Source organism: Numida meleagris, chromosome 11 (assembly GCF_002078875.1).
Source record: "Numida meleagris isolate 19003 breed g44 Domestic line chromosome 11, NumMel1.0, whole genome shotgun sequence".
Taxonomy (NCBI): domain Eukaryota; kingdom Metazoa; phylum Chordata; class Aves; order Galliformes; family Numididae; genus Numida; species Numida meleagris.
This window is the reverse complement of record NC_034419.1, coordinates 2,360,477-2,384,185: the sequence shown is the minus strand read 5'-3', so window position 1 is coordinate 2,384,185 and position 23,709 is coordinate 2,360,477. Positions and strand designations below refer to the sequence as shown.

The 23,709-nt window shown below is 46.5% G+C and overlaps 1 protein-coding gene across 1 annotated transcript in view; it reads right to left on the bottom strand.

The window, feature by feature from the left end:
- RBM6 (RNA binding motif protein 6) overlaps positions 1–23,709 on the bottom strand; it is a 53,224-nt gene that overhangs the window by 24,229 nt on the left and 5,286 nt on the right. The window contains exons 3-6 of the mRNA XM_021409404.1: positions 21,406–22,750; positions 20,488–20,577; positions 19,443–19,512; positions 7,710–7,783 (exon numbers count right to left, since the gene is read on the bottom strand). Coding sequence (XP_021265079.1) covers positions 7,710–7,783; positions 19,443–19,512; positions 20,488–20,577; positions 21,406–22,750 — 1,579 coding nt within the window. The remainder of the gene's footprint in view (positions 1–7,709; positions 7,784–19,442; positions 19,513–20,487; positions 20,578–21,405; positions 22,751–23,709) is intronic.

The window sequence follows — 23,709 nt, the reverse complement described above, 5'->3', positions numbered from 1 at the left end:
CGCTGAACTTGGAACACCTGAATTTAACCTTACTTGCATGATTCTCATAACCTCACCAGAACGTAGCAAAAGACAAGGCACCCTATTTGAATGTACCCCATCAAGGTACCCAGACCTCCAGCATAAACTCAGCTGGAAAGAAAACAAACCAAAATCCACATCAGAACCACATTCAGCTCATAATGTCGATCACAACCACAGTTACACAGCAAAGCATAGTTTCCTCTGAAAAGCAGCCCAACTGTCATTCTCTTAAGCAAAAGAAACGATGCTCCTGCCCTCCCTGATGCCAGGCAGTTATGCAGTTTGACTTTTTCATCAGCCTCAAGACTGAAGCTTTTACCGTCCTGTTCCAGCATTACAGCAACAGCTCGTGCAGCAAGGAGTGGAAAAGCAACCGCCACCGGACAGCATGCAGCATGAACAAACAGTTCTGGTGCCGAAGCTAACAAAAACGACTCATCAAGTGAAAACTGTAACAACATTTTGGTGTGCTCCCACTTCTCAGAATAGGCCAGATGGAGTTTTAGCACTGTAATCTGGCGCAAAAGCTCGTAAAGCACTCCCTTGACACTGCTGGGAGTGGGCTGAGGGCTGCCATCTCTTTCACAGTGACAGGTCCTGTGCAAACCATTATGCCAACGCTGTGATAGCAATTGATCTTGCTATGGAAATGGAAGTTACAGTGTGCTCACTTAGGTGTCTTTATTCATGTAAGCTGAGCCCATACAGACATGCCTCTCTCACTGCTTCTGTGTTTCCTTTAAGTAATTTCAGTCATATCATTCACTTTCAAGAGTACCGAGGGAATTTCTGATAGTGCATCTGCAGTTTTGTTAGTCAGCAGCTTACTTAAAGGATGCCTTCAAAAGCATCAAAGCACATTAGCGCCATGAGTCCTGCTAACTTTCAAATAGGAGCTTGATCAAAAGACTTCACATCTTCATCCCAAATCACCATCTGACCACATCAACAATCCATCGATTGAAGCAGTGCACTAGCCGTACTACAGCCGATTTACCATAACCCTTTGAAGCACCGTGATGCTTCAGTGATAAACAACTTCCATGTGCTTACACAAGAATATATTCAGAATTTCTACAGATCTTCACAGAATATCAAACGAGCATGAAAGTAACCACAATAAAAAACATAATCTGGGAGTAAGAGCAGGCCAGCGGAGCACTGCTCGTTGGTTTAAGATGAATCCACACTCATACGTAGAATCTGTCATTAAGATTTCCTCGTTTTTACAAGATTACCTGCTAATATGTCGAGAGGACAGAACCTGATTATCTTCACCAATAGGGCAGAATCTGTATCCTGCATATGCATTCAAGGACTACCTGAAGTCCTTCTGTCTCAAGGCAAAATCTTACCTATAAGTGAACGGAGCATGCAAGACGCCACGTCACACAGGACCGTGCTTTGCACATTGACAGTAAGAGATAAGACTATCGAGGTACTGCTCTGCCAGTAAGTGCCCTAGAACACAAACACAGCCCTACAGAAGGAGCAGAGAGCAGACTTATCCATGGTACATGCTGCATTTCACACTCACAGATAAAAGCTTTCACGTATACCCGTATTTCCAAGAGGCATGCTGGGCCTGAACAAAGGTCACGCACCTCTCGATGCTGCACCCTGTCTGAGGTACCCAACAGGAGCGAGTGATGTGTGTAAGCACTGGTGGATCACACCACACAGTCAGACAGACAGAATCGGCCATGGATCTTGGCAATCACTTACAGATTGAGTTATTTAAACAAACTTTGGGAAATGACATTATTCCTTAATGTTAGCCAGCTTAAGCTCCCGGCGTTTCAAATAGAACGTGCATCCCAACAGAGAAATACCTGATTACCAAGGCATTTGAGCTCTACAAAAGGAAAAACTGGTATTTCAGAGATTCAGCATCACACAGACTTGCTAATATCAACCGGTAAAAACAACACAAAAACATAACCACAGCATAACTGCCATGGGGCCCGAGAGAAAACAGTTTCAATTTGGAGGAGAGTAAAGAAGAATGCTTTACCTGGAGCAACCCGTTTATACAGCAGCCCAAGAGAGCTTCAGCACATGGAACGGGTAATTCTGCAATACAGGGCAACATCTATGTCTGCAGATAACCCTGCTGGCCACATGGCACCGCCAGCAACCAGAGATGCCGCAGAATTCCTGCTGGTGCTTCTGCCACATGCTCCAAACAGCTCACCCAGAAGCTGTCCTCTGGGGCAACCCCATTACGGAGCAGCAGCCCAACAGCAGCAGGGAAGCATGCAATCCTCACCATGCCAGCACGGCGAGGCTGAAGGAAAACAGCAGGACAAGATTTTTGAGTGAGAGCAGGGATGCAGACGGACAGGGCAAGCTAGGATCAGATGAGTAGACCACGAAGATGCAGCTTTGCAACTCCTCCCGTTAAATGTGCACATATTTTGAAGTAAGTTGGCTAGTGTGGTTTGCTTCCTGAGGCAGGGCAGGACAAAGCTGTGAAGTAGGAGGCTGTAGTTTTCATTGACTAGGATTGGAAAAGCCATGCTGATGGGCAGCTACCGCTACCTGAAGGAAGAGTGCGTGAAGCCTTTCGCAGAAGATCCCTTACTACCTCCCATGCCCAGGGAAGAAGAGACTCAGAGGACTCACATAAGCTTGAAAAGTTGAGATGACAGAAGAAGGTCCAGAGAAGCGTTTTCGGTACCAAAATGTGGGGTGTTTTACAACCCAAGAAATCCTTCCGTGCACAAGGAAGACCTCTGTCACCCAGACGTAAGTCAGCAGTTCCGACCCATGGAGCAGACACCGTGCTCGTCCCAGCACTGCTGCAGGACGTGTGCCCACCCATGCACGTGGTGCTGCAGGTCACAGGCAGGCCCCTGCCAGCACCGGGACCTCTCGCTGCACACTTCCTCCCTGACCTCAGAGGCATGCAATTCCAACCAAACATCGGGCCAGAGCAGCCATTAGCAAGACACAGGTGGGAATGAATACGTGATTGACTCAATATGTCAGGCCTCGGTGACATCAGGCCCCGGTGAGCTCACAATGAGGTCAAACACTGAATCAGACACAAAAAATACAAATGGTCTGTGCTGCCTGGAAATCCAACCAGAGAGAACTTTGCATAGGTCACCGGAACATGAAAAATTAGGCAACACTTGTTTCCTAAACCAGCAGTATGTTGACAGAAGAAACACAGCTGAGGTGCGTGGGGCTTCTCCCTCTCACTATGCACGCACAAAGCAGAAGGCTCCAAAATGTAATTCTAGAAATCCACAAGGTCAAAAGCAGGGCAGGTTCAACAGGGAAAAAGATGATGCAAGCACAATGATACGATCTTAGAAAAGTCCACAGCCCTCATAAACAACAGGAAAAGCAAAATCTATGTCAGCGGATAATCTAAGAAGGAAATATTAAAGGCAAGACCCTCTCCAGCACTCTTAGCCTGACAAATGGATTTCAGACTATTGGTGGACACCCTCAACTGCTAACACTGCCCTCAACTGCAGGTTAAAGTGACCATGGGAGGCAGTGAGGTTGTCAAGTGAGTAAATGACGGATACTCATGGAAATGCTCGAGGCACGCGTCATCCTCCTTTGCAAGGGGCACTCTGCAGATTCTGAAGAGAAATCTCACACCCCACAACCCAGTACATCCTACCAAAAGGAAAACAATCACTTTTTGCATCCAGACCCACGTTTTCTCTTTAAAATCACAACAGTGCTCCTTGCACTGAGCACATCAGCAGCTCTCAGTAAGTACACACAGCTACAGGTCTCCAGGGCTGAAGCATTCCCAGGAGAACAACAAGCTCCTTCTGCATTTAGCTGGGAAGCCACCGAGCTGTGACTGGCTGCTGCAAATGCTTTGAGGACAGTAAGTCCCAGGCTCTGCCTGCTGTCAAAGCACCTCGTGGATTTTAACACCAACAGCTCCAGCAAAAAGCCTGTGAAGGCTCATCTATTCCAGAAGCTATGTTCACACAAAATGCAAAGCACTGCAGTGAATGGATATAGAAGGGGATGCAGAGGAGGAGAAACACACAACTGTTGTTCCCAACCGCACTGTGGTTGAATGTGCTCAAGTAAAGCAAGCAACTGCAAAAATACCCCTGTCCTGTGAGAAAGGATCAGGGAAAGGAGGCAGCACTGAGCTCAGCAGGCAGAACGCATGGCACACAGGGAAAGTGCTCTCTGACACGCGCTGCTCGCAGTGCAGGAATGCATGGGGGAAAGGCTGGGAGCAGCCACCCCTGCACATGGCTTGAGACCCCCACAACAACATATGAAGCAGGTATTCTTACAAGCTGATGCTATAGGTCTCGCATTTTTGTCCTCTTGGTTTAGAAACAGAAGGAAAGGATTTAGAAAGATGTTAGTTACTAGCAACAGAAGCTGGCAATAGTCATGCCAGTGTTGCTAAGGTTGGGGCCTGAGAGGACTTGGGAGATGCTACTGTAAAGTCAGTCGACACGAATGATTTGCTTCTAAGGTACAAGTCAATCTCCCGATTCCATCTATGTAACAACCAGGTCCACCTCAGTGAAAACAGCCACACATCCAGGCAGCATCTCCCTGCCCCTCCTCCATCGCCTGCCTTTATGACACACAACGCAGTACACGAAGGCAACTTCATTTTTCCCACCCACCTTCTTGCACCCAAGAACAAGCTCATTATGTGCATTTCCTCTACAAGTGGAGGAGGAAGGCAAGAGAGAAGCCAGGTACCCAAGGGGATCCTGCCAAAGTTGTCCCTCAGGAAGCCAATGCAGTGCCCGCAGGCAGGAACACTGCTGCCCTGCAGCTCTGCCAAGCCTGACTGCAAAGGAAACGAGATAAAGGGCACACACACTGCAACCTCTGAAACAGCGAATGAAGGAGGGAAAGATTATTTGGGAGAAACTGCATGATTTAGCAAACAGAAATCCCATTTTCCATTTAAAATATCTGTGCCTCCCCAAAGGAAAAGCAGCTTGCCACAAACAAAAAGGCAGCCTCATTAAAGTCAAAGAACATCCAACTTGTAACAAAAGACCAACAGGATCACCATAACCGTCAGGCTGAATGAAACAGAAACAAGTGCTGCAGCAGGTTCTGCAAGACAACAACAGCCACACTGCCCTACCGGGGATGGGGGAGCGGGCAGCCAGCTCTGTGCTCCCATTAACAGCAATCCAGCACAGCTCACATACGACAGATGGACCCTGAGCTGTGATAAATTGCCACCACCACAATCAACAAGGCAGGAGTTATTTTAGTTGCTTGAGCTGCGGCAATTAATACAGGGGGAATAAAACTCTCTTGCAAAATTTGGGCAGCACAGAAGATGGGCGCTTCCTTCCTGCAGAGGATTTAGCTGAAAACTCCATCGGATCTCAGCGGGCACATACACATGCTGGAAGAACTGAATGGGGAGCGTTGGACCTGGTAAATCTGTAGGTTGCAAATTTGGGAACGATCTTTAGCAAGTATAGGTTTACGCAGAGTAAAATAAAAAGGATTTTACAACAAAGAACTAAAGACTGTAGGGATGTAGGGAGGAAAACAGTTGTTCTTTAAGCAGGAGAAGTTTAATAGGCACTAAAGTGCATCAAAAAGGCGATGTCTCTGCAAAACAAATTTATTTCTAGCCTGCAGAAAACTGAAAAAGAGGCAGGCTGGCTAGTGAGGTGCGAGTGTGTCACTGTGGGCTGACACTGCTTTGCTATTTATGCTCTCACCAAGTGATTAAATTTGACAGGAAGAGTTGATAACCTTCCGAAAATAACTGAACTATCAGAGAGTCTAAGCCCTAGCTAGCACAGGTTTGGGTCTTGCAGCTTGTAAAAATCCACATTAATTCCCAGTCTCCGGAGGTGATCTTACAGCTCTACCCCAGAAGATATTAAGTGGGCTAGCTATTGTCTAAGGATAACTGAGTCACACCACTCCCTTTCTGAATATCTCCATTTGGATTTTACTGAGAACTTAAAAGTTAGCTTCCTCCCTGGCAGCGAGCTGGATACAAATCTTTATTTATATACTCCTTAATTAGAAGGAAAAAGGGCATAAAATCACCCAGCCTGAAGGCCTGCCCTAAGCACTGGTTGAAGGCCAGCCTGCACCTCCTCAAGTGCACACGTGTACAGAGATTTGATGGTGATCTTTAGGTACTCTGTTCAGTTTAGGGCCTGGTGCTCACAGGCTCTTTGCTGTAGCAAAGGTCCTAGTCTAAATCAAGCACCTGCCCAAATACATTAGGATGCTCCAAGCAGAAGGGAGAAAGGAGGCATTAACAATGGGAAGAGGAGAATTCCCCAACTCCTCAGGTATTTGGGAATGGCACTCGCACAGGAAGACATTATTTCATGTGATGAGAGCTAGGGAGAGACTGTGCAGAGGCATTTGGTTAAATGGGGCGACACACACAATTATGCATTTCTCGGTGACAACATAATAAACTGGGAGTTGTCGCAAAACTGAAGGGAAAACAAAAGTTGTCACTGATGGGAAAAGCAATGAATAATTCTGGAGCTTTCTCTTGTTGTGCTCCCCCTTCCACCATCCTGTAGGAATGCGCCAGGCTCTTTCCCAGCAACAGAATTATTTCTGTAAAACATTTTTCTAAGTTGCAATACCTCTGTAACTGAAAATAGAGGCAAATGCAAGTGCTTAGTGGGACCTCTGAAACCCCAGCTGTGAAGACTCATTAAGTGTAAGTACATTTGTGCACTTGCACAGCTCGCAATCTGACTCGTGACTCTCCTCCCATGACAGCTAGACACGGGATTCAGGTAAAAAAGGCTTTTGATAACTGATCTGGATTCTTACTCAGGCAAATTAGGAGGAAGCAGGCAGCAAGACAGGAGACGTGAGGAACGTAGCAAAGAAATGGGGATTGATTGTTCATGGTTTTTCTTGGGTGAGCCATCTCCTGCAGTTCCAAGGCACAGACAGGCTGGCGTGAAATGGAAACGATCTTTTCTCTAACAAGCTTTATGCATCTCGCTCTTGTCTAGTAGCCCACAGCTCTAGCCTCAAATATCAGGTCACAGCAGGCTCCCCTTGGGTACTTCTCCACAGGAGATTTCATCCATCGTGCACTTTTAAGGACTGGAAACGCTCAGATTTACCAGGTGCAACTGAACATCGGGTAGTCCTCGTGTCTGCAACGCCAGCTTGCCAAAGGACAAGACAGATATGGGGGAGATGCACAATTAAGAATCTCTCCCACGCACGAGGCATATGGAAAAGCAGAGCGCGCAAGTCACAGTCAGCTCAGAGCTGCATACCAGAGCGCTCACCTACAATCACATGTGTATGTGTGTGTGTGCACGCACAGCCGGGGGAGGCAGTTAATGCTAGCAGAGCTCTCTCCAACTGCATTTCAGTGTGACTACGAAAGCATCGGGGCCAAAACCTACGTGAGGAGCCTGTCAGCTCCCAGCCCGAATCCAGCCAGTGTGCTGACATATGCTAGGGAGGAGGGAAGACCACTCGGTGTCTGGCAGCTCTCTCACACTGGCATTTCTAAGCCTTTTACAAGGTTCCGGAAACAATATTTAAACCACAGCGTTGTGTATTATACAAGAACAGATCTTCCTTTGAACGGTTCAAAAAAAAAAAAAAAAAAAAAAAACCACAAAACCTCATTGGCTTTCCACCACCCCACCAAAAAAATATAATATTTAAATCTTCTAGCAGCATTGACCGAAGTGTAAAGCAACCTGGTTGGCTTCCATGCATCCGATGGCCTCTTCCAAGAGGGAAAACTCCACGCAGACATAGCGATAGTCGTAACCTGGGGACAGCATTTAAATACAGACGGGAGTCATGTTAGTGCCTTGTCATAAAGAAAGCCACATTAAATAATTCAATTTCCCTTTCCCTCCAGTGACAAACCCTCTAACCACCACCCCACTGCTCCAAAACGAAAAGGAGAGAGAAACCAGGGACTAGCTGGATGATGACTAACTGCAGTTTATCATGAATTTTAATAGTGCAGCGTTCCCACTTCCCCTTACACAACCCAGTGACAGGCACACCCTTCCTCGGGGCAAGAAATAATCGCTTTTTTTTCTCTCTTTAAGGCATAGTGATTTTCCATGCTCATTTCACATTTTGTACTGCCTCGGGGGCAGTGCTCTCCAAAACAAGCGTTGGTAAGTCATTCCAAAGCACCTTGCTGTGAATGTATTTCACACAAATGGCCAGCATTTTAATTTGGGCAGTATTTCAGAAAGAACTACCATGATTCCATTACCTTTGCTACTTTCCCTTCAACACCTGCTCATTTCTGAAGTCCAAGTCCCTTGTATTACGAAACAGCACAGTGGAGCAGGAATCTTAACTTCAGCTTTCTCATTGCAGCATTTTATTTCCAATAGATGTTATTGTACGTTTAGTAAGAGGGTGTGGGAGCTTAAGATGCTTCCCCAAGAAACCAGATGCAAGAAAGCAGAGAGCCTTTACTCTTCTCATTTCCTGGAAAGCTGCCCTCTCAGTCGGCTGTAGATTTGTACTCCAGTTACCTGCACCGAAACGTCTGCCCCATAGCAAAGGGCAGGGTGAGCACTACAGAAGTTAAGGCCACCCTAAGAGCCACCCTTGCTGTTGCAAGGAGCTTCGAGAATTGCTGAGCAACAACCTAAAGTCACAACCTCTCTCTTCACATGCCGAGGCCACCTCATTCCAGAACAGTGCTTTCCACATGACTGTGGGCTGGCATGCTTCTACGCGGGCGCACAGCAAGGGGAAAGCTCGGTTCCCTCTTCCTGCTGCTGGCCAGGAGTGAGGAAAGCTGGCCTGCCTGTGGGTTGCCCCATTTTAGGCACCTAGCCGTGCAGAGGAAGAGCTCGTCTCCTCCCTCCTAAAGATGCACATCTTAACACAGACACATTCAGCCCAGGTATGCATCTGGTTACCACTGCTTCAGCCTTCCACGGCAGGGTAAACCCACACACACTTCCCCCTGGCAAGGCATTCCGGTCTGTCGGGACACAGCCCCCATGGCCCTCTGAAGTTACTCCAGAGGTCACCTGCTGCACTCCCCCATTTTTCCTTCTGTTTCATAACCATCTCCAAACTTAACCACTTCAGAGACAAGGCCATACAAAACTATTCCATCACCAAACCCTACTGTGTTTTATTCTGGGAGCTCTTCACACACCTAACACCACATTCCTTTGCACATGTACTGTTATAACAGGACTCCAATCTGAATCTAGCTCCAACTCTACTTCACATAGGAGTTCATTTCCCTACCATGTATCATTTGTGCCAATATGAGTATGCTGGAGGGAAATGTACCAATCTGCTGCATTTCAGCTCAGTGAAAGAGGTGGGCCAGCAGCACACCATCAGTGCGGAACGCAGCTAAAGGCACTTGATGCTGCTACACGAAGTGGGCACCTGGAACTTGAGGTACAGTTTCAGATGGCAGAAGTGGCAAAGCAAGCAAATTTGCTGAGCTGTTCGCAGAGTGCTCTGCAGTTCCAGCCACGCTCTGTGGCCTGGGACAACAAAGCAGTGCCCACTCGGCAGCACAGAGCTGCTCTCCAGGAGCAGTGCTGCCCCTTGCTGGAGCCTGGTTTGCATTCTGGGCAGGCACCTGCTGCCTTATGGCACGGTACACAGGCTCACGTAGTGTGTCTTAAAGTCCTATTCAAATCCAGAGCCACTTCTCTCCCCCCTGTTTAGAAAAGAGTAGCTTGAATGCTGTCATCCTCTAGGACTCCTGATTCCTGCTCACAGGGAGAATGTTCCAAAGCTGCTGCAATCAGCAAGCCACGCTCATCGTGCTGCCTTGTTCCTATGTGCATATGAAGTAAGGGTGTCCCAACAGCCTGAAAGCATGATTGCAGAAGTTTGCACTCTTTGCTCCACCACGAGAGGCAGTTTGCACTCAAGTCCTGATGAAGGGAACGAGTGCTTCAGACGTGGATGTAGTGCAGCATGACACCAGTGAGCTCAGCACTGAACGCAAGGCATCGGATAGAAACGTTGAGCTGCTCGGAGGTCTGTACGCTGCAGAACCACCCCATGCATCACAAGGAGACAGTGAAGAGGCAGCTCCTTGTACACGCTCTTCTCTCCACCCTCCCCACCAAACTCAGCCCACCTAAGCAGCACTGCTACAATAACACATACGATAAGAACCAAAACCAGAAACTGCAACCCCACGCCATGCCAGAAAGCTGCTCCAGGCCAGACGTTCATGTCTCGTGGTCAGGTTGCACAGGAATGCAGCGTGCTGCCGTGCATAGACTGGTCTCCAACAGGGCTGCAGCAGCAATGGGAGAGGGAGGCCTGGAGCCGCTGCTCTGAACGGCTACTGAAGATCTCTGGGGGCTTAAAACTTTTCCGCCCCCCACCCCCTGCTCACAGGTCTGACCTGCATGCTATGTGAAAACTACAGAGCAACAGCAGCTTTCAATGGTGCACTCCCCTGTCACAGCTCCATGAGAGCATCCTTCCATTTCACACCGTGCTGGAAGGCCCACTGAAATGGAGGGCAGCAGATCAGCAGCTCTGCTACACCGCACCTTCACAATGCAACGTTTGCTGATTTTTTCCCCACCGTTGGCAATAATCACATTACCCGGAGGACGCCTGCAACCAAACCAAGAGCCTTCAGGCAGGCTACAGAGGCTGCTGCTGTGCACCGTGCCTCCCCCCACCTCCTCTGCAGGGCTGGGTCAGCTCTCTGTGCCGCCACTGCTGAGCTTGCACTTTTCTCCCTCTGAAGCCTTCACACAGTTTGCCTATCAGAACGCAGCAATCCAGCTGCTGATAGCAGCAGCAGGACAGGGGATTTGGGCAGGCGTATGGGGACAAGGCAGGGCATCCCAACAGGCATCCCAAGGGAAGCTGTCCTTCCCTGTGCATCAGAGCTCTCGCGCACCCAGCAGCACTCTTCAGGTCTTAGCAATAAAATTAAAGCAATCAAAACGACAAAGCAGGATCATTGCTAATGACTACAGCATGGTTTTGTGACTCAAGGTGGCCTACATTCACACGCAACGCTTCACATGAAGATATAAGGTCTAGTATCTTCTTAATTAGATCTTTCACTTGCCACTTAGCACAAAACATCTGTTAGGGGATCTACAAAAGAAAGTAGAACGGAGTAAGGGATGCTATGTGTTTTGGAAATATTTGAGATCAACACAGACTCTCTGTCAAAAATACAAAAAAAATCAGAACACGCTGAAGAGTTAGTTGCACTGCCCAAATAAACGCTCCAGCAGGGGTATGCTGCAGTCCCCCAGCACCTGAACTCATGCAGTGATGAGTGTGTTTGTCCTGAAGTGCTTCTGTGTATGCACAGTCCTTCACGGATGTTGCCGAAGCATGCTTGGTCGTTTTCTCCACTGAAAACAACCGTGATCTCCTAATACTTAGGAGTAAGGATACATTTAAAGCTCCAGGAAGCTGCTGTACAAACATTTGAATAAGGGATGTTTTGCTTCTTAAACATGCCTTTTAGCGAAGGGAATTTTGACAACAAATAGCAGGTCCTTGTTAGCATGCCACAGTTGGGCTCAAAATCCTGAATGCGTGCCTTAAAATTACCGTTCTTTGGATTGGATAAAAATATCAAAGACTTGTGATTTAAAATAAGACCTGCTTCTATACAGGCACAGTTTCTGCTGAACAACTGACACACGGTAATGTGTTATTTCATGGTAGTCTGTAACGTCGGAGACCTAAATAAAACAAAACCATAATGTTCTTCTGATATGTGCTGTAAGCAGCACGAAGACATCAGAAGCATCTCTCTGGAGTTTTAGGAGGCCAAATGAAAAGATCACGTAACAGGAGTGGCTCTGGTCTACGCCAAGCTGGAGATACTCTTGGAAAGAAGGCATGATGGCAACATGGCCAAGGCATCCAACTCAAGAAAGCTGATCAGCTCCTCGGTTCTAGGAATGTGCGTGCAGCGTCGCGTTACCATCCTCCCTTATCGGAATAGGGGATTAGGAAACCTTACATCCCAGGTGAAATGTCACTGCTTTCTCAAAAACAACTGCTAGAAAGCCCTTGTTCCCTGCGTTGCAGTACAAAGAGTTTCTCCTATACCTGGAAGGATAGAACAAAAGTGGCTTCCTATGAAAGCAGCTCTGCTAGCACACAGTCTTTTGGCAACCTGCTTTAACTTTACAGCTGGGCCAGCTGCAAACGTGCCAAGGGCCCTTGCTCTGCCATCACTCATGCCAGCATCTGCCAGATGGGGCCAAGCAGCCTGAGGGCAGAAGATAACGATGGTGTCTCCATGAGCAAAGCCAGTCTGCTGAAGCAAGGACCATGTTGGTGCTTGCCCTTTCCAGAGACAGCATGGCAGAACAGAACACAGGGCAATCCCCAGCATAGTTTAATCCATGTAGAGAAGAAATCGCTGTTGCTTCAAAGGCAACAACAGCATAAAGTGTGGGGTGAATATGAAGGACTTCTCTCAAGGGCTGACAAGCCATCTTGGAGATGGACTCAATGATCCTTATGGGTCTCTTCCAACTCAGGATATTCTATTCTATGACTTCTACAAACCTTGACGGGATCTGCAGTCTCACACACTGCTCTTCAGAGCCGTGGAAACTGACTTTTGCACATTTCTCATGGAAGGAACCTGCTTTTGCCTGGTTGACAGGAATGACTACTTCATTTGTGGGACATTGTGGCAGCACATCTGTGATGCCACTCAGAAATGTTTCCTGTGTCCAAGGAAATGTGCAGACAGAGGTCACCCAGATCAGGAGGCCCAGGAAGCCTGTGAAGTCATCCATGCCAAAGAGTGAATACCTCCTCTCAAGGAAATGCTGGAAAATATAGGACTCTCTCTATTTTTCTGTACCGCTACAGTGCACTATTATTAACAGGTATGATACACCTGGTGACTCCAAGAAGCCAGCACCTCCTGTTCAAGCACTGTGTGCACACACAAGTCCCACCATGGGCAGGCTGGATGGGCAGCAGTGCAGTGCCTGCTGCAGGGAGCAGGGAACATGAAGCTGTCTGCAGGGTGTGAACACTGGGAGGGGACCCCACAAGGAGCAGCAGCAATCAATCTGTGCTAACACACACTCAGAAGCCAAAAGCAAGAGCGCTCTCAGTACCAGCTGGTAGATTCAAAGCTCCCATAAATTTGTCAGGCTTCTTTTCTGCGCAGATAAATTGGTCTTCAGAGATACTGAAGCTGAAGAGCTGTATTAGAAAAGCTTGCTGTTGAATAATAAATAGGATAATCCACAAAAAGCCGTGTCCCCAGTTCATTTCAAAGGCTGAATGTATGCAAGTCACACCTGGCTGCTGGAAAAAGGGTTGTCTCTTCATCCCATCCCTCTGTACAAGAAAATTATATGCTCATGCGCTCATTCATGACAGCGCTGCACAAGAGAACAACACTGAAACCAGAAAATATGAAATGAAGCCATATTGTGAAAGGTATGATGCTACAGTCCACCTTTCCTCCTCCATCCAGAGGAAAGGATGTGCTTGGGATGCACCCCCAAAACGTGGTCAGTCCACACAGCCCCATAAATTACAGGGACTGTGACACAGCACTCAGAGCACCAAATAACCGTCCTCTTGGCCTAGAAGGGCAGCAGCTGTACACCAGTGCAGTGAGGAGAGGGAAAAACCCACAACGCTAAGACATTACAACTTTATTAGAGACACTGTATTACACCATGTTTGTACAGAAATTAGGAATCCAAGGAAGGCTGGGGTCATCACAGAACTCCGTGTGAGGACTGGAAGCTGCCTACTTGGGAAGGTTTTAGAGAGGAAATGGGTTTTAAAATGCTGCCAATGTGTACCTGGGCCCCCAGCACCTGTCATTTAGCACAAACAACTCAGAAAAGCAATTAATCCAATAAAGTCAGCATGCTGTGAGAAGCCTTGAAGTTTTGCGCTGGAGATGCAAAAAAAAAAAAAAAAAAAAAAAAAAAGCTGAACATATTTCTAGAATCAGCCACAGAGAAGGACTGTGCATATCAAAAGGGCTGTGATCATGTTTTATGGGTGACTGGTTGTTGCCTTCTCTGTTGAGCATGCTGTAAATCATGAACGAAGGTCCATCGCTATTGCAAACACAGACTCCATCAGAGCTGTAGTTCCCACAGCCTAAACCATCACGTCACAGAAGAAGACAGCCTAGCATGAATGCCTCTTGCTTGCAAGAGGCAACACACTGCTGCCCTAAAACCAGACAAGACTAGCCAAAAACCTGCTGCCCACACAGCTGGGAAACCTGATGAGGACTGGCATCAATGACCACAGACTAACTCCAGCTAGGTGCTTTCTCAGTCCTGGTCAGGCTACTTTGGCTACAAATAAGATTCAGCACTGAAAATATTTCCCTACCTACTCAAAGACAAGCCCCACAGAACGAAGAGCTCTGATGATAAGCAGGTGACTTGGTCGAGCCATAGAAGGAGGCTCCCAGGGTGCCACAGCACCAGCCTTAATGGTGAGACAAATTGTGTTCTGTATAATTAACACAATGGGCACCTCTGTGCCACAGCGTGTATTAGAGACATGTCCTGTTGTCCCATGGCACGTTCTTTGTAGCAAAATGAAGGACGTAAGTCTTTGTGAGATGTACTCTAATCAAACTCCATAGGATTGGTACAAGCTGTCTTCAAGAGGAAGCCATTAGCTGGCCACAAAACCACCCTTCCCAGGGGTTTGCCTGAGGGTACTGCATCACTCTTTAAGGAAACCAAAGAGGTTCAGCGTGGAGGTGCATGGCTGCATCCTTGCAGAAACATCCCCTCTCCGTGCAGAACAGCAGTTCAGCTTCTGTCCTTCCCAATGCTGGAAGCTGCACTGAAGTACTTCACCAGCAGTGTTGACCTGCCAGAGCATCACCACCCCAACCTTAGGTACACGTGCAGTGAACGGGATGGAGCTAAGACTCAGCTACAGGTGGGGCAGACAGGAGCACAGCCATGCCCCCACCCACAACAAGAACTCTGCTTTGAGGTGAGATCTCACCCAGACCTCACCTGGCCTTGCACCCCAGCCCAAGAAAATGGAGAACTTATCCCTAGTACGGAGGAGTGCACCCCTCGAGATCTGTATCAGTTTCTCCACCAGGAAGTAGACATCTCTGGACTTTATAAGTTTGACTAAAATTAAATACTGCAAAGAATGCCATTTTAAACTTCAGAGTCTACCTGGAATACCCCTGCAAACAATGATTCATTGTTCTGATATAGAAAAAAAAAAGACTGCCCTTGGGAGAAAAAAAAACAAATGAAAAGAAAACCAAAATGTACCTTTTACAGGTTTACCTAAGGGGCTTATTAATATTAATTAAAATGTTAAAACATTGATAATTAAAATGCGTAACAGGGTACCAGCGTGGCAGAGCTTAGCAAGACCAAGATAAAGTCCCTTGGCAAAGCCCCAGAAAAAACTGCATGAAGTATAACAAAGGGAGGAACAAGGGGGCAGTTCCAGGCACCTGCAACACAAGGGCCACAGATACAAAAAACAAGAAATAAATGCTAGTGCACATCGGTGGCTTAGTCAGCAATGAATTATGTCTGACGCCAACGGTACTGGGCAGAACACAAGCTTTTCAGAACCGAGCAGGCAGCTGCCACAAAGAAGTTGCTAAACTGGTCAGGGACACGGGAATGTCCCAGATGTGCTCCTGGAGCGAGCCAGGGACACCTCACGTGCTACCAACAAAGGCTCGCCTTCTCTGAACAGCTTTTTCCAACTGTGAATCCTGGCTGGAAAGCACGTTCCAAGATTGGCAACCGCAGACTGCATCCAGGAAAACAGCCTGAGCAGAAGGCTCAGAGGATGCCTCCTGCTTTCATTTATTACTTGGACACCACTGCAGCATCTCTCGAAGGGAGAACAACTCAGCAATAAGCTTCAGGATAAAGAGAGCACTGCACGGTCTCTTCTCTGGGACGCATGTATGCACTCACCCAAAGAGCTTGTGCATACCAAACACACAGGATCACTTCTCAGATTTTGCTCAGAAAAGCAAAAATAGAGCTTGATGAGAAGGGGGCAGAGCATAAATTTAAAACATGATCAAAATCAAAGCCGGGACAAGGTGTGTGCATGTTAGATGGCCAAAAAGCATCCGCTTCCCATTTCTGGCACCACAGCCACAAGTTCCCAGACTGACAGGACACAACAGCAGCCTGGTGCTACTGCACTGTGCTAACAGCCCCGTGGCAAGAGGCCCCAACTGGAAAGCCTTGAAACCAGAGAGAGGTGCTTACAGCTGGGGAGCCCAGGAGCACGGACAGGCGCTTCTCAGACAGCTACAAGCCAGCGCTGCTGGCACCTACCAAAGGAGTGGTGCATCTGCAGCTCTGCAACAGCAGTGGGCAGCAAGAGGCACCAGGAGACTTGAAGCAAAAGCAAGTGATGGACTTTGGCAAGATTCCACCGTCACCTCCGGGCTTACGCTTTGTAATGATTAATCAAACAGATAGGCTCAAACACACTTGAAAAGAGAAGCTGGAAGCTAAGCCAGCAACCTAATAGTCCTGCCAACGTTTAACACGATGTTGGATGAAACCCTTCTCCCCCCAGCGAACTGATGATGCTACTTTCAGTCGAAACGTACAGGCATCAATTCAATCTGAGACAGCTCACAGACACAGGGAAATATGAGCTAGCGTCACACTGGGTATGACTACGAAATTTCACCTGGATGTTTTCTGATTGTCTGCAAATATCTGCCTTCTTGATTCAAACAGAAATACCCTGCCATTTCTCAAGGTCCCTCCGTTCGCCACCTTTTTAAAATCTAGAAAGCGTTACAGTCTGTGCACATCAGAGACGAAACAATCGAAAGAATAAACAGCTTGCATGCATATCAAAGCCCCAGCAGGTATACTAAGAACAGCATTCCAGGCTTAGCACAACCTTCAGAGAAAACGCACTTCCCTCAGCGCTTACAGCACGTATAAAGAAAGGTGTTTCTAAAGAAGAGGAGCTGCTTTTTTCCCCAGAAAAGCAAACCAGACATTTTCCTCCAACACAGAGCCTTGAGGAAGATCGCCCAGTGGAATCACGGCATTGAAGCCGCTGAGATCACCTTCATGAAAAGCATTTTGCTCTTGTGAAACTGATCCGAACCTCGCCCCTTTCAAGTTAATTGCGTGCTATTTGTTATGGCTGGTTTTGCTCTCCAGCAGCTGCAGGCATTCTTCTCTCCTGAACACACTCAATATGAAGTACATGCACACATGATTAATGTTATTTTTAACATTTCTGGACAGCGCTCGGAATTATACAACCCATTCTTCTGAGCCAGGCTGCTGCTGCAGCTCTGAACCGATACACTAAGGCAGCCAGGGAGGCCAGGTGGATCAGAGACATTAGCAATCCAGGAGGTTTGCTTTTAACTCTTCATTTCACACTCCACTGTAAAAGCTGAGTTCATCAAAAGACTGGCCTCTAGCTCCACGCGGGCTTGGCTTATCCGAAGTTCAGATGCATTCAATTCTGCACGATCCTCTATAGGATAACCTCATGTGAAAAGCTGGATTAAGTTTACTACAGCTTCTGGTTACCCAATTTCAAGAAAACATTTTCACAACCCAGGAAGCTTTTTCTGTTCTAGATGTATATCCATCTTGTGTAACGAGGATCAGAAAGCTGTTTAAATTAGTAGCTGCATTTGCAGCCTCAGGACATGATGCAAAACAGTCTTTGAAGCATCAATATAACCTAGAATAGCCCTACAGTGCTTAAATTACTGATGTTGAAAGGACAAGGTTAAACGCCGGCTTTAAATAGCCCACAAACCATGAGCTAGTTTTAACTTCGTTCTTCATCCCTTGGCTTTTGCAAGCCAGGAAAACTTTATAACAAAATAAAATCTGCTGCTGACGACACGGACTGAAACAGAACGCGGCTTTTACAAGGACACCAGGAAAGCTGCAGCTCTCGTTCTACATGTGACCATCAGCAGACGCGAGGGCTTCCACACTTAACTCCAGACACCACGTCTCAGATGGTCACCTCTGAAACTGGGAATGGGAGAAAGACAGTGGTTCTCTAACGAGGGCAGTGAGCCCCGGCACTAAGTTGTAGCAACGAACGCGAGAAGAGACTTACAGAAACGTCCCCAGTTCAAGCGATTTATTACTGAAAAGTTACTTGTTTCAGAAAAATAGCAACTGGCAAATCACATCAAGAAGGGCAAAAAGTGAACGTGTTGCAATGGTGGGGCTGTGCTCAGTGCTGCACGGCTGATGACAGCCACGTCGTGCTGTGTGCAGAAAAGAGGAAAGGCAGCAAGAAAGATTGCGCCCTTTAAGCCGTGTTTGTTGGGCCAGATCAGATTATGTAACAGGAGTGTTCTTCAGTTCAAAGGTTCGTGAGAAGGTTGTGAAATCTCCTTTGACAGCTTCCAGAAACAAAAATATACTTGAGAAATACCCAACTGCCCCAGTTTCTGTCCCCAGCTACTAAACACCCAGGAAGCCTTTATGTAAAGCATTGACACGAAGGATTGCGGCTGCTCCACGTGCAACCCATACTGGTAATGCGTAAAAGCACCGACGACGGTAGAAGCCTCTGCTTTCCTTGGTTTAAGTGGAGACAAAGGAAACAGCTCTGCTGTTGTTCCTTTCTTTGGAAAATGGCAGAAACGTAAGTTTGGAGCAGGAGCTGTTCGCTACCATCAGAACAGGAGAGGTAACTTCAGATGGTCCTCCCAGCTCCAGGCATTCCCTACCAGCAAAACCCAAACCGCTCCCCAGGGCCCACCCCTCGTTTCCTACCACTGCACATCTTTGTTCCAGTACAGCTCACACACAGCAGCCTTGTAAAGCATTTCTTTCTTCAGAATCCTATACATACTGATCAGACATACAGCAAAGCTCCATTCTTTGAAATGAGGAAGAGCGTTCTGACCCAGTATTTGGATATCTGCTTATACAACTTGCTCTTTTTTTTTCTTTTATTTTTTTCATATCTAAGAAGGGGGACAGCTTCATGTTACTGAGGGAAAAACATTAGGGAATATCAGGTTTCACGAGGACACTATTTGTGCAGGACGTGTTCCACAGCCAAACCATCTCAGAAACAAGACTGAGAACAATCCAAAAGGATCGAATAATATTAATTAAAAGAAAAAAAAATCTGTTGGGAGTTAACCTGTTTGTTTTTGTGTTGTTGTTTTTTTTTTTTTTTTAATCCTTGGTAGCTATTTGAACAGTCTTGCTGGTTTTTTTCTCCTGCTGCTCCTACAGCTAGAAGCATCAGGACACATGCTTTAGCTCTGAAGTAACAATGAGCACAGCCACCAATTCTGGAGACAAAAGGGCCAAGTACAAAACTCAGCAGGTATTTTCATTCCAAAATACCTGTAATTATGGCATCATAATTGACTCTAGTCAAACTGGCTAGGTACGTATTGGTGCGAAAAATACCCTCTTGTAAACCCCAAACCAGAAGCACTGGAAAAGCATTCTCACCTGAACTGTAATCCTTCAGTCGCAAGTTCTTCACGGGCGTCCCATCCGGCCCTCGGAAGGCATTGAGGATCTACAGGAAAACCAGGATCCACTTCAGTCTCCAAAACAAAACCTCAGAAAGTGAAGTCCCTGCTCATGTACAATCCTTCTCCCCTAAGGCTTCTTTTGTTAACTCAGTTATAAACAGCTACTCTTTCCTGATAAAGTTCCCACAGTACCTGAAAACTATTTTTCGAGTTTTGGGGAATATTTGATTTTTTGTTGTTGTTGTTTAAATAAGCAACCACTATTTACACCAGAACTCAACTGCTCAAAGCTGCTCTGTCATGCTGTTTGCAGCCATATAGCTCCCTCTGATCCTTATTTAAGGTCAGAGAGATCTTGCTGCCATTAACAGACAGTTTCTGCCATGAGTCCTCTACTAACCAGACTTCAGTATTAAGCCTCAGAAGAGCCGATCACCACACTAAACCTTGCAAAAACTGCTGTGTGTAGGTGTTCTCCAGGCTGGAGCTGTCACAAAAAAATAAATTAATTAGAAGTGGGAGCCTTTGAAAAGATAACTTCTTTCACCTTGTAGCCCAGACAATTTTTTTTTTTTTAACCTAAAATCAGCAGGAGACATCTCTTCTGTCTTCGTGAGATCTCATTTTAGCAATTTCAAGTAACCAAGAAAAAGTTCACTCAAACACGAATGTCTTCTAGACTCAAAATATAATACCAGGAGTAATAAAAATATTGTCTCTATATAAAGTAATCCTGGAAGGAAGGCGTGTTAAAAAGAGTCTGGCGGTCGAGGCTTTCGCCCACCAACATCACATATGTGACTGCAAAAAAAAAATCATCATTTCCAGGCCCTCAAAAAAGCAGAATAATCAGATAAGAAAATAACATTGCAATCACTTCTATATCGGGATTTTCCTTGGGGAAAACGACAGACTGTCTGAATTACACTCACCAGGCTTGAAAATCCTAAGTTTAGAAACATTGCATAGAAGTTTTGAAAGTCCTGCAGTACATTTTGGATGAAGAACCACCCACTTACATCATCCTTCGTGGCAGTTTCAGGCACTCCTCCTAGCCGAATCAGCTTGCTTGGCTTCACGAACTCGGGGCAGGTCCGGTAATCTTGGTCCTTGAGTTCATACAACCAAAATGTTTGGTTTTGAACAAATCAGACATACTCACAGGTTACACAAACCATAAGAAAATAAAGCAAGGTATAATACAAAGGCTTATAAACAGTATGGTTCACGTCTTTACCATAACATTGTTTAAGATTCAGAGAGCTCTGCAACATTAGCTTAACGAGCTTTGCGTGCTCATCATGCTGTGTAATGAGATCCAGGTCCAGGAAGCATCTCCCTACAATACTCACAACTCGAATGAACTGTAAGTGCCAAGAGGCCATCCTTGCCCTGGATCTCAGACATCTCCAAGTTCTTAAAACATGAAAAGCAAAAAAAACCTCTCCCCGCTTTCCAGAAGTAGGAAAAGATTTGATAGGAGCTGTTAATTCAGTGGTTATAATTAACTTCAAGTTTCAAAGCTGATTCTGAAGGTAAACAGCTGCACTGCTCTACATAGGTCCATCTGTCCCAGCAGCTTCTCTCTGGCAGCACTCATAGGCAGATGTCCAGGAGAAAGTAAGGTATTCTACCTAATACTTCTCCCATAACTCCCTCTCTTTGTCTGGTCGTTTTCAAACTGGGGACTTTCTGAACCAGATCTAGTTGTACATATTCAGCAATTCTCAATTGATATACTGCATTTCTCTGAAGAAAATATTTCTAAGACAGAAAGCATGACCTCTAAAATGGCCTGGAGCAAGAGGCTAATCTCAGAGAAGGACAGCGAATTAGGAGAGAACTGAAGTGATGTAACACGAAGAGTCCCTCCCAGCTCCTTCCACGCACTGGACAACACGCGCTCAAGAGAAACATCAATCGACAAAGCCACCTACCTGCAGGCTCTTATAGGGCCTAGAATCTTTGCCGGGTTTTCCTTCTGAAAACGACTTGCCATGCTCATAGTCAAACAACTGACACCCTGGCAGCCGGTGATCCACATCACGATACTCAATGTTGCGGTAGTCCGTATCTTGCCTTCCAAGGAAATCCAGGTCATCTTCACCCTTTAACCCAAGATCAGAATCGGATCTTTGCTGCTCTCCCCCAGAAAGCTGCTGCTGCTGCTGTTGCTGCTTGTTAGCAAAGGTCTGAGGTTGCTCCTCTTGGTCCTGAAGAGCAGGAAGAGGTCCACGGCTATTTTGGAAATTGTGTGAAGCGTTGTCTTTGAGACCCAATCCAAGGGATTCCTCTTCTCTGGCTGGTGCTTCTGAGTGTTGAAATTCACCTTTCTGACTACCAAAGGGAGTTCTTTCCAGACCAAGTGCAGGCTCCTCTCTCTTGCTGGCGCTTAAACCAGAGCCCTCTCTTTCTGCTAAAGGTATGGTAGATTGGTTCCGTCTAAAATCTACGAGGCTTTGATCCACAGGAGGCATTTCCCTGTCTGAAAAGTCCATAGGAGGAGGCATATCCCTGCTCCTAAAGTCCTGATCAGACCGGGACCTGTGCCTATTTCTGAAATCTGACGAGGGCGCATTTCTGCTTCGGAAGTCCAAATCAGAGGTGCCCACACCTCTGAAGTCCAAATCGGGTACATCCCTGTTTCTGAAGTCTGAATAGGAATGGTCTCTGCCCCTGTAGTCTAACTCGGGCACATCTCTTGCCCTAAAGTCTGAATGAGATCCATCTCGACCTCTGAAATCCAGATCAAAAGATCCCCTTCCCCTGAAGTCTGATGGAGGCTCATCTCTACCCCTATAGTCCATGCTATGTGCTTCCCTGTCCCTGTAGTTCATACGGAACGTCTCCCTGTTTCTGTAGTCCACTGGAGGAATGTCCCCACCCCTGAAGTCCATAGGCAGCCCTTCTCTCTCCCTAAAGTCTCCGGAGTACATATCCCTGCCCCTGTACTCAGAAGGGGGTGGCTCCCTACCTCTGAAATCCAACTGAGACTCATCTCTGCTCTGAAAGTCAGACGGTGGGAAGTCTCTGCCCCTGAAATCATGGTGCCCCTCCCCACCTCTGAAGTCACTACGTGGTCCATCTCTAGCTCCAAAGCTGAAAGAAGGTTCCTCTCTGTTGGCAAACTGAGGATTGAGGAGGCCTGCGAGTGCCTGGATATCAAAAGGAAGTGATTCTCTGCCAGAGAAGTTGCCAGAGTGTCTTTCTTGAGCAAGACTATCAAGGGAAGGAGGATAGTCCCTGTTCCACCCGGGAGCAAACCTTTCTTCTTGGCTCCCACTGTAGAAATAAAGACAGTATTATTCATAACGTGCTTAGAGTCTGAAATCTATACAGCAGCACATTCTTCTCTAAACTTTTTATAGAGTGGTGTAACAGTCTAAGATCCGCAGAAGATATTGATGTTTGGCAGTTTAAGATGAGGCAGCATACGACAGATGTGAGAAAGTAAACTTGGGTGCTCCCATTTCAGCACAATTTCCAGAAGCACTCAACAGGGAATACCTGCAATATTAATGGGTTAATGATGGTAGCAATCCACAAAGTCCTGCACTGCACACAGCTCTGCAGCTGTTCAAGGTTCCACCAGCTGGTGTGTTTGTTTATGAGCATCACCAGCACATGCCTGGGAGGAACAACTTGAGCTTAAGTTCTCTGGGCAATATTACAAACAGCTAATTTATCACATTGTCACGAGGCACACAAAAGCAGAGGCTACCAAACATGCTCAAGGAACACACTACTTAGACTCGTTTTTGCCTCTCATGCTGGCATCTGAACCAGCAAAAGCCTGACAGCTATCAGTTCAGACTCTGAAGATGCCTCACAGGAGCACGCCAATAATCAACATGTGAGATTAACCTGCACTCATGCTTCTATACAGGCTGTCCTGTACTGACGTTACAATACAGCCATGAGCTCTCCTGATCTCTGCACACCACCACTCAGGAAGAAGTTTCCTCTTAATACAGTTTTTCAAAACCCAATGTGTTGGGTTTTTTGGTTTTTTTTTTTGTTCTTTTGAGATGGAGCAACCTGTAGAGCTAAGCCGTGCTCCAGTACATTTTAAAAAAATGATTAGAATAGTAAACAGAGTAAAGAAACACCAAATCCCACCCTAATCAGTGGACATTTCCTTTGCAACTACAGCAAGTTCTTCTTTGAGTTTCACTATAGAATCACTCATCAGCAAAATGCACATTTGTAAAGCTAATCAAACTGCATACAGATTCACTAAG